This window comes from Pinus tabuliformis, chromosome 2_2 (assembly GCF_031772625.1).
Source record: "Pinus tabuliformis cultivar Carrire ecotype Pingquan chromosome 2_2, CPIR1, whole genome shotgun sequence".
Lineage (NCBI taxonomy): Eukaryota > Viridiplantae > Streptophyta > Pinopsida > Pinales > Pinaceae > Pinus > Pinus tabuliformis.
The window spans coordinates 1,060,617,564-1,060,630,257 of NC_142300.1; the positions used below are offsets into that span (position 1 = coordinate 1,060,617,564).

At 32.8% G+C, this 12,694-nt stretch overlaps 1 protein-coding gene across 1 annotated transcript; it reads right to left on the bottom strand.

Annotated features, from left to right (window-relative positions):
• Positions 1-11,503: 11,503 nt before the first annotated feature.
• LOC149197043 (putative UPF0481 protein At3g02645) lies at positions 11,504-12,694 on the bottom strand. Its single transcript, XM_089408534.1, has one exon. The coding sequence runs from the start codon at positions 12,692-12,694 to the stop codon at positions 11,504-11,506; it is 1,191 nt and encodes a 396-aa protein (XP_089264660.1).

The window sequence follows — 12,694 nt, forward strand, 5'->3', positions numbered from 1 at the left end:
ACTTGGTTTGGTATTTAGTACAATGACAATTCATTTTCATAAATATTTAGGTTTCATAGATGTACTCATTATTAAATGTTGAATACAAGATTTTTTTATTTTTGTTTTTTAAATTATTATTTTTTTTAATCATTTCATGTGAAATCAAAAAAAAAAAAATTTTTATTTTTTAATAAAATGATTTGTACAAATATTAATTTATTATTTTTTTAATCCAAATTTCATAATTATAATTTTTAACCGAGTTGTCTATTCTGGAGAAATATTTGAAGTAAAATCTTGATTTTTGTTATTTAAATTAATTTTTTCACTACATATATGGCTTCAGCACCCTGAAAAGCACCCAAAACACTTAACTGTGCACAGATTACCCATCAAGCTTGTGATTTCAATAAATTCCTAGGAGATTTTAGAAATATTAGACCAAAAAACCCACCCAAAAAAATTCCAAAAAAATCTCCCTAAAAACATCTAAAATTTTTAAACAAATGGTACATTTAGGTTATTTAAAATACCTCGGAATGAGGGCTCTGCATATGGCATAGTGCACCAAAAACCAAAAGAATTGGATGCATAGAATTTTAATTTTATTTTACACTAATTTTATTAATCCAACTATCTCTGTCTGCGCGCCAGAGATAGGAACAACCCTCCATCCGCGTGTAAAGGCAGTGGGACTTATTGCCATGGCAAAAGTGTGAGGCAAGGGGTACATTGTGTCATACTGGCAAGCAATAAATGGTTGAATAAAATTCAAAAGAAAATTAAAATTGAAAAAGATTATTAATCCAACGAGCTCTGTTTACACGTAAGAGGTAGGACTAGCCCTCCATCCTGCCGTAAAGGCGGTAGGACTTATCGCCCCGTATGAGGTAAGGGTTGCGGGACCTCAACATGATGTCGAATCAAATGGTATTTTATATTGATGTGCTTCGTTCAATCATGGAACTTTGGATTCTTGGCCAACTTTATTGCAGAGGTGTTGTCAATCATGAGTGGAGCTGAATGTACCTGTTTTACTTGCAAATATTCCAGAATTTTCTTGAGCCACACAATTTCTTTTGTTGCCTCAGTTGCTGCCACATATTCTGCCTCTATTGTGGAATCTGCTGCAACTGATTGTTTGCGTGATCTCCAGGAGATAGCTCCTAATCCAAGACTCATAAAATAACCTGAAGTAGATACTCCAGTTTCTTTGTCTCCATCAAAGTCTAAATTACAATTAAGCTGGCTCACCTATGTATACTTGAGTCCAAAGTCTGAGGTTCCCTTCAAGTACTTTAGAACTCTTTTTGCAATAGATCAATGTCCCTCACAAGGCTTTTGGATAAACCTGGAGAGGATTCCAACAACAAACGAAATGTCTCATCTAGTAGTAATCAGGTAGTTGAGACTTCCTACAAGTTCTCTATACTTTGTTCCATCCACAAATTCTTTTCCTTCAATGGATGTGAGCTTTAAGTTTTGTTCCATTGGAGTAGTAAGAGGATTGCACTCAGTCATGCCAAACATGTTCAACAGATCTCCAATGTACTTCTTTTGAGAGATGAATATAGACTTCGGATGTTGAGTTACTTCAATACCAAGATAGTAGTGAACATAGCCCAAGTCAGTGATTTCAAAACCTCTCCTCAATTCCTTCTTTATGGATGCAATGTAGGTCTCATTGTTCATTGTAATCAAAAGATCATCTACATATACCACAAGATATACAACTATTTTGCCAAATTTCTTGACAAACAAAGTTCCATCATCAAGATCATAATGTTTGAACTTGAATTTCAGAGGATGCTCAGTTAAATTTTCATACTAGGTTTGCGGTGCTTGCTTGAGGCCATACAAGGATTTCAAAAGTTTGCATATTTTATGTTAATGTCCCTTCACAGCAAATCCTTCACACTAGGATATAAAAACATTCTCTTTCAGATTCTCATTCAAGAAAGCAGTTTTTACATCCATTTGATGGACTTTCCAACCGTTTTGAGCTGCTAAGGCAAAGAGTGTCCGGATGGTAGCCCATTTTGCTATGGGGGAAAAGTCTCCTCATAATCGACCCCTTCCTTCTAAGCAAAACATTTTGTCACAAACCTAACTTTGTGCTTGTCAAGTGAGCCATCAACTTTATACTTGTTCTTGTAGACCCACTTGCAGCCAATTGGTTTGGTTCCCAATGGAGGATCAACCAGCTTCTAAGTGTCATTCTTTATCAAGGCATCATACTCCTTTTGCATCACTTCTTTCCATTCATCATGAGACGTGGCTTCTTTGAAGGAAGTTGGTTCAAAATATGTAGATTTAGTTCATAAACGTAAGAAACATCCATATCAACAAGTGAATCAGAATCATCTATATCACCTCCATTTTTCCTGGATGAATTTCGTGTTCCTGTCTTTCCAACCTGGATAGTCGTGGCTTTGTTGATGCAAACTGGGCTGGAGATCTGGATCAGAGAAGATCTACAAGTGGGCATGTGTTTAACCTATTTGGAGGTGCAGTCAGTTGGATGACTAAGAAACAATCTGTAGTGTCACTATCAACTACAAAGCAAAATACATGGAAGCCACCCATGCAAAAAAGGAAGCAGTTTGGTTGTAGAGATTATGTTCAAGTATGGGGTTAGTATAGGGAGCTATAAGGATAGACTGTGATAACCAAAGTGCAATTTTTTGGCAAAGAATCCTGCTTACCATTCAAAGACAAAGCACATTGATGTTCACTATCACTTTGTGAGGGATATGATAGAAGACAAAAAGGTGTTGCTAGTAAAGGTGGACACTTTGAAGAATACTGCAGATGCATTAACAAAATTTGTGAGCTCTGAGAAGTTCTCTTGGTGTACAGAAATAATGGGCATTGCAAGGCTAGATAAATGACTAAACTCTCTTATGATCCCCAATGGAAAGAAAACAACAAGTGGGAGAATGTTAGGTTGTGTTATATTCTTTCCACGACTAGCCCACCTAGTTAACGAGGGGTTAGAGGGGGGGCAGAGCTCCCCCTTCGTTGCGTCGATTGCTCAGTGGGGGGTCACAGGAGATTTGAGGAAGGAGTTTTTTTTGGACCCTATATTAAGTGGACGAACCTACCTATGGTTTTGTGCATGGTTTTTGCACATGGTTTTGGGCGCGATGGTTTTCGGTCCATGGTATTGGATGCTTCAGCATGTATGTATATATATTGTAACATTGAAAGGAAAATAGTGAAAAATCAAATTGGTAGTCCCAATTTTGGGATCCAAGGGAAAATCTCTGTGTATATGTGCTTTATGTGTTATGCTCCCACATTGTTTATTTTCTGTTTTAGAATTTGTATGCAGGTAATTTATGTACGAGCTTAAAACTTACAAATTATAAACCCAATGGATTTATATTAAACCCAAAAATTAAGATTATAAACCATATGAATAATATTATACCTTAGGAATATGCAACCTTAGATTAATAAACCAAAATGATTGATATTATAAACCTAAGGGATTGATATATACTAACAACCCAAGAGATTATAAACCCAAGGGAATAATATTAAACCCATGGGATAAATATTATAAACCCAAGGTATAAAAACCTTAAGATAAATATCATAAACCCTAATATAAACATGGTAGACCATGGTTTACCATTGTTGATTTTCATACTGAGACAATATTTGTCACAATGCGACGTTGGACCATGGTTGACCATGGTTGATTTTCATATTGAGACAAGCTTTTCCACAATGTGACATTCGACCATTGTTGACCATGGTTGACCATGATTGTAAACCCAAGGGATTTATATTAAACACTAGGATTAATATTATAAATCCTATGAATAATATTATACCCTAGAAATATGAACCCTTAGATTAATAAACTAAAGCGATTGATATTATAAAACCAAGGGATTAATTCTAAAACCCCAAGGTATTGTAAACTCAATGGATTAATATTATAAATGCAAGGTATATAAACCCTAAGATAAATATTATAACCCTAAAATAAACATGGTTGACCATGGTTGATTGTGGTTCATTTTCATATTGAGACAATCTTTGTCACAAAGTGACGTTGGACCATGGTTGATGATTGATTTTCATATCGGGACAATCTTTGTCACATTGCGACATTAGACCATGGTTGATTTTTCATATTGAGAAATTATCTGTCATAATGTGCATGGTTGACCATGATTATAAACCCAAGGAATTTATATTAAACTCAAGGATTTATATTATAAACACTATGAATAATATTACACCCTAGGAAAATGAATCCCGAGATTAATAAACTCAATGGATCAATATTATAAACCCAAGGGATTAATACTAAAAACCCAAGGGATTATAAACTCAAGGGAGTAGTATTAAACTGAAGGGATAAACCCAAGAGATTAATATTATAAATCCTAGGTATAGAAATCCCAAAATAAAAACTATAAACCCTAAAATAAACATAGTTGTCCATGTTTTACCATGGTTGACTATGTTTTACGATGGTTGATTTTCATATTGAGACAATATTTGCCATAATGCGACATTTGACCATGGTTGGTTTTCATATTGAGACAATCTTTGTCACAAAGTGATATAGGACCATGGTTGCGCATGGTTGACCACCATCATAAACCTAAGGGATTTATATTAAACCTTGTGATTAATATTATAAACCTTATGAATAATATTATACTCTTGGAATATGAACCCTTAGATTGATAAACCCAAGGGATTGATATTATAAACTCAAGGGATTAAATCTAAACCCCCAAGGTATTAAACCAAAGGAAATAATGTTAAACCCAAGGGACTATAAATCTACAGGAATAATATTAAACCTGAGGGATAAATATTATAAACCAATGGTGTAGAAACCCTACACAAGGGGCTTCACTGGGGGGGGAATACCATACCATGTGCATTCATATTGGGGGATATATATTGATGAAAAAATGACAAAATATATTGAGCATATAATAGGGGGTAAATGGTTATTATATTGGGAGGTATAAAAATGTAGCTTAAAGTTAATGAAAAAATATAAAAAGGTATAAAAAATGTTATTGAAAAAATGGATACTTACCATATCTAGAGAAAGTAGGAGTGGTTTAAATTGGGAAGGTTCATTGACTTAGTATTGGCAGAGGGTTAAATAATGTCATTTTTAGAGGTATTTTCCAATACGTAGTCAAATCAAGGGTATTTTTTAGTATCCCACGAACACACGTGATATGACATAGGTTCATTGAGTGAAACCCCCATGAAGCCCTAAGATAAATATTATAAACCCTAAAATAAACATGGTTGACCATGGTTGACTACGACTGATTTTCATATTGACACAATATTTGTCCCGATGCGACGTTGGACTATGGTTGACTATGATTAATTTTCATATTGAGACAACCATTGTCATAATGCGACATTGGGCAATGGTTGACCATGGTTGATTTTCATATTGAGACAATCTTTTTCACAATGCGACATTGGAGCATGGTTGACCATGCATGACCATGGTTGTCACAATGTAACGTTGGACAAAGAGACAATCTTTGTTACAATGTGACCATGGTTATTGACTATGGTTAACCATGGTTGATTTCCATATTGAGACAATTTTTGTCACAATGAGGTGTTGGAACATGGTTGATTTTCATATTGAGACAATCCTTGTCATAATGCAACATTGGTTGATTATCATATTAAGAAAATATTTGTTACAATGTGACGTTGGACCATGGTTTACTATGATTATAAACCTAATGGATTTATATTAAACCCATCGATTAATATTATAAACCCTATGAATAATATTAAACACAATAGATCACGAAGCTAAGACACCAATGTCCCAAGAACCAGAAGAGATGAAGGAGATGCAAGATAAAGGAAGTTGGCAGACCGTAGAGAAAAAAAAGAAAGCTACAGCATCAATCTTGCCAAGAAAGACGAGAATCCAAAAAATTAAAAACTAAGAAAATTATAGGTCTGATAGACCAATTTGGTCTCAGTGGATGGTAACCACTATCATCATCATCATCATCATCATTATAACCTAGGAATATGAACCCTTAGATTAATAAACCCAAGGGATTGATATTATAAACCCAAGGGATTAATACTAAAAACACAAGGGATTAATACTAAGACCCAAGGGATTATAAACCCAAAGGAACAATATTAAACCGAAGGGATAAATATTATAAACCTAGGGTATAAAAGGTTAAGATAAATATTATAGACCCTAAAATAAACATGGCTCATCATGGTTTACAATCGTTCATTTTCATACTGAGACAATATTTGTCATAATGTGATGTTGAACCATGGTTGATTTTCATATTGATACAATCTCAAGCACAATGTGACATTGGACCATGGTTGACCATGATTGTAAACCCAAGGGATTTATATTAAACCCTAGGATTAATATTATAAACCCTATGAATAATATTATACCCTAAGAATATGAATCCTTAGATTAATAAACCCAAGCGATTAATTCATATTAAGCCTAAGTGTTTTTAATATTATTCCCTTAGGTTTATAATATTAATAATTGTTTGGGTTTATTAATTCCTTGGGTTTATAATATTAATCCCTTGGTTTTATTAATTTGTTTGTTTTATAATATTAATCCTTTAAATTTTTAATATCGATCACTTGGCTTTATGAATCCCTTGGGTTTATGATTTATCCTTATCCCTTAGGTTTAAGATCTATCCTTAGCTTTATTAATCCCTTGGATTTATAATATTAATAATCCCTTTGATTTACAATATTAATCTCAAGGGTTTATAATATTAATATTTAACTCTAAGATGAATATTATAAACCCAAATGATTATAAACCCTATGATTAATATTATAAACCTTATCATTATAAGCCTTAAGATTATAAATCTTAATATTAATATTATAGACCCAAGAGATTATAAACACAAGGGATTGACACTAAACCCTAGGATTAATAACATAAACCTTAGGATTAATACTAAAGCATAAAAATATAAACCCTAATATTAATATTGATGAGGATGATGTTTAACGTCCACTAAGACCAAACTTTGGTCTATCGAACCTAAAGAAACAAATTATTTAGTTTGATTTAAGATTTTATTTCTATGCTCAAAAAGCTTGGAGAGAAGTCTCCCAAGCTCACTATAATTTTGACATCGTAAAAGGCTAGGAAGGTCAGTATTGCGACAAAGATTATGAAACTGAGATCTAATGTTGTTGTATGCGGGGCACTCTAAGAGGAAGTGGTTTTCATCCTCAATGTTCCTATTATCACAGAGATGGCAGATTCTTTCTGTCCATGGTGTTTTAGGAACTGTCCAACGACCTGTTTCACTATGGAGCTCATGAGAGTTCGTTCTAAACTTTGCTAAATTAATTTTCTTCTTTGAGCTAGCTAAAACAGAGAGATACTTTTGATCTTCTAGGGTGGGGTTGATGACCTTCTTATAATAACTCAATTTTCTTTTAGCCGCTAAATCTTTCTCACACCACATTTTTTCTTTGAACTTAGAAGTAACAATATTTTTAATGTTATTAATGTTTTGCAGTGCATCGTTCTCGTTGATCTCCCAATGGTTTATCCAGGCCCTCGTGTCTTTATACCACCCCCGTTTGAGCCTTAGATGGTTTTGGCTGGAATTTAAAGCTAGCTTGGGAAGTCTATGATCTCCTATGTTATTGAGCTTGTGCTTGTACAACAGAAGCCTAGTCATAGCTAGGCTTTCGATAGGGGAAATACCTACTTCTATAAGGAGAATAGGGTAGGGTGTATTGCTTTTAATTTCCAGGTTATACGTTATAAGGCACTTCTAGATTTGATCAATCTTTCTCCACGATTCTCTAGAGATGTTGCAACCCCAAACCTCACATCCATATAAGATAACAAGAGTGACTAAAGTTTCAAAGAGGAACTTATTTTTATCCCACATTACAAGGTTTGTCGTTTTACAATTATTTTCAAGACCAAAGTAAGCTTTCCACCCCCCATTAATCCTTTTCTCAATGCTATAGTTCGAGTTGAGCTTGTGATGAATATCAATTCCTAGGTACTTGTAAGAATATACTTCCTCCAAATTATTATTGTCATACATAAAATTAGCATATGTGTCCTTCTTGGATTTGATAATCATAACTTTTGTTTTGTCAGTGTTAAGAGTCATACGCATGGTAGAGCAAAAATCCTTAAGAAGCCTAAGGATTATAAACCCAACTAATTATAAACATTATAAGGACGATTGTGAAATTGATTAATATTATAAACCCTAATATTATAAATTATAAATCAATATTAGTTCTTGATATTATAAAACTAATATAAAAAAACGCGAATATCATAGACTTAGTATTAAACCATTTCGTTTATATTATTGATCCCTTTGGTTTATAATATTAATGCCAAAGGATTAATAATATTACTCCCTTGGATTTGTAATATTAATAATCCCTTGTTCATAATCTTTGGGTTTTCAATATTAATGCTTGAGTTTTATATTAATCCCCTAGATTTATAATATTAATCCCTTAATTTTTTAATATTAATTTATTGAGTTTATGAAACCTTTAAGTTTATAATATTTATAATCATTAATAGCAAGGATTCATAATATTAATCTATTAGATTTTAACTATTAATCCCTTTGATTTATAAAAACAATAGAATTTATTTGTAATATTAAATTAAATTAATTATTAAATTATAACATCTATTAAATTAAATTGTTACATATACCTTTTATTTAAAAATTATTAACTTAAAACTATATATATATATATATATATAATTTTCTTATTGGCCACATATATCTATATATACATCTTTATTGTATTAATTTCATCCATCAATTTCATATAATATTGATATATTGAATCTCTAATATGAATAATAATATTTATAATATGAGTGATTAATAGTATTTATAATCTGAGTGATTGATAATATGTATTATATTTATAATAATATCATCATTAATAATATTTCACTATTTTTTTTTTCAAATGGAAAAGGTGAATTATCAACTTTGGTCTAAAGTAGTATCAAAATAGTTTTAGTTTTTTTTTTTCAAATAAAATGGAATTACACACCCATACCTAAAATGTGAAATCTAAACTTTATATATTTTAGATTTTTATTTTTATTTTAAACTATTATTTGAATATAATATTTAAAAATATAATTTGATTCAAAAAAATTTCTTTATTAAATAGATTTAATATTTTTAAAAGCTTTAATTATAATTTGATTACATCATGTCAATCTTAACCATTTATATATTTGATATGTCAATTTCATATCTCTGGTTTCAATAAATAATTGAAAAAGAAAAAGATTATGAGGAAAAATTTAGGTAGTGCCATGTTTAGAGAAGTACCAAAGAACAAACATTTTGGAATATATATAATTGGAAAGGAAAAACGTCAATTATTGAAAAATAATACCAATATTTTAAAACCTCTAAATACGAAGGATCTAGCTGGGCAGCATCCAAATAGAGAATTTTGAGAGCGACATTGTCGGGTTAGTGAATGCAGATATGTTTGCACCAGAGTGTGGATAAGTTTGATCATAACTTCCTCGCAAAGAAAAGCATTCGACAATCTTACAGGCAATGAAATATTATATTACATAGTCTTTAATTATATTACACGAATGAAATATGATTAGATTTGGAGATTGACCATTTTAATAACTCCATTACATTCACAACTTTTAAATTTGATACATTCCCAACTTCATAACTTGATGTAAAAATAATTAAATTTGACACATTCCCAACTTCTTCATAACTTGATGTAAAAATAATTTCCGATAGTTTTCATAACATGATAACTTTTCGAGACTCAAAATACTATAAAGTTGAGATTGTATCAGCCATCACTTTGACTTAAAAAAGAAGAAGGAATTCTTCCACTTTAGAGACTCACTTGGCCATTTTACTAATTCTGCCATTTAATATAAGCATATGCACTTACATATCATATTAAAATCTATATTTATGTTGACAATTGTGCTTTTACCATCCTACATTTATCAATGTGTGCGTTTTTAAGTAGAGAGTTCGTGTGACTCCAATAGAGGGTTTTGTTTTTCTAATTACCCAAAAAACTCATTATACCCATTTCCCACTCATATCTGTTTCTCAGATCTGTGTAAGCGTGCGTTTCTAAGTACATGGTTTGTGCGACTGAAAGAGAGGGTTTTGTTTTTCTAATTTACCACGATTTGTTTGCATATACCTATTTCCAGCATCTGACAAAAACTCCATACATCAAAACACGACGGATTTTTTTTAATGCATATCACTATTTCCAGCATCTAACAACAACTCCATACATCAAAACACGAAGGAAAAAATCATGTCTTCAACACATATTAAAAGAAAAAAATGACTATCCAGGCACAGCTTCAGCTAAGGCATGGGTATACTATGTTATTCAAAATTTTAATGTTTGGCAGGATAAAGAATCGCATCTCTTCCTCACTGAAACACCAACTTCACAAACGTAGTTAAGGAGCTTATTTATTTGTCCGCCATCTAGTAGTCACTCTAATGATTGACTCGACCCCATCTTTGACCACAACCTCGTAAATCTGCAACATTGCTTGAACCAATAACGTACGACAAACATCATGGCACTATCTTGAATTCCCGAGATGCCTGTTCAACTTGCTTCGCAGTTAGATTTAAACAGCAGCTCAACAAATTTATTGAATTTCGTCTCAACTGACTACGACCTCCACGCTGCTGCACCACTGCAACAATTCATGAAGCGTCTCATTCATTGCAGCCGTTATTAACGAAGAGTCGTCGAATTCAAAACCACAACGGTCTTCCAATTCAAAACCACAACGGTCTTCCAATTCAAACGCACAGCGGTCTTGCGTATCTTAACGCACAGTGGCTCTTCCACTTCAATTTCTTACAGGCTTATAAATTAAAAAATATTTATTACGGATCTAATGCACAAAAGAAGGCGCAAACTTCGATGAAGAAAATCATATTTGCAGAAAAGGAAAGTCGCATATTTGCAGCAAATTAAATCTTAGTTGTTCATTTAAAGTTGAATTAATATAGTAGTTTAGTTTAATGATTTGTTTGGGTATAGTTAATTTTAATTAAAATTTGAGAAGAAAAAATAAAAAATTTGAGTTTAAATTATTTAATTTATATAATTTTAATGTTTAGATTGTTGAATTTAATTATACATTTAAAAATATTTTTTAAATAAAGAAAAATTTAAAATATTTTTTAAATAACAAAACATCTCAGAATTGTAGTACCAAATTTTAATAAAGTGAAGTGAAAAATAAAATTTAATCTATTAATCAAACTAAGGCTTTAAAAAAATCACTCTAACTCATTCACCCAAAAATTAATATATAAAAATCTTTAAATTAACAACCTCATAACCAAACATCTCAAATTACAATAATACAAAACAAGTATAAAAACCGGGTACAGATCATTTACACTTTATTATTTATTTCCAAGGTATAAATAGAGGGGAGGGACTACTTATATGTCGATATAATTGTGAAGATCGGTTGCAGCACGGTGAGCACCAGTATGACAATTGCCGCGATCAAAGCTAAAGCTTTCCACGGGGATGAAAAATGATCCTGCCATAGATTTCCAATCTGGACCTTCATTTCATTATTGTAGTAATCATTCGTGTGCGCAATCACCTTTTCTGCCAGTTTATCAAAGACATCTTCCATATCCCAGGTGACTCCGTCGCATAGACAGTTGAAAAGGTCGACCACCTCTTTGTCACTCCCCAGCCAGTTTGTAAGGACGCCCATTCTTCTTAGCAAAGCCACGTCGTGTTCAGAGTGGATCAAGTCGTTCATGAGAGTCGCGTAACAAGTCACGTAATTTATTTCAGATGGCTTGCCCATCTCAAAAGCTATCAAGTTACGGAATACTCTCTGTGTCCAACTCATGATAGAGATCCGAGGAAGAAAAATTGTGGGGCTGTTCTCGTCAAAATTAATCTCCTTGACGGCTCCCTGGAGGACTGGTTTAAATTTGATGCCAGCATTTCTTAATTCTACTGCGTGAGGGATTCTTTGGGCGTTATTCCCTGCTTTTCTTTTGCGCAACGCAATGAACTTGAAGACCCATAGATCAATGGAGATGCTGTACTTACCTGGACCTACCTGCTCACCCTCATTCAAAGATGGAGATGTAATGACGCTGTGAAAGAAACCCAAAAGATGATGATGAGAGGACAATTGGTTTACATAGTGTATATTGTCGAAAGGGATGATCATATTGAATAGACCTCCTTGCAGCAGATCGAAAAGCTTATCCTTGGCATCATCAACGGCCGAGTTGAGCTCCAATTGTAGTAGCTTTAGGAGAACGATGAAAGGTATTTGGTTTTCCAGCTTCAAAATGTCCTGTAATACATCATTTGCAGAATAGTGAAGATTATCTTCCCCAAAAATAGGGTCATAGCACTCATCCGCCTCGTCTCTGGGGAGATTGTCCCCATTCAGACTTCTTAATACTTCTATAAGAAAGCAGCCGTCCAAACATATCATCCGAGCGACGGTTTTTCCATCGCAATCGATGTTTTCTTCGTAGCTGTCCCTGATTTCCTTCTCCAGCTTCAGGATCTCCTCCATTGCAAGATTGGCGAAATCCATATCATTTGGATCATCTGGCAGATTTTTATTCGCATTGAATCTCTTCATCAT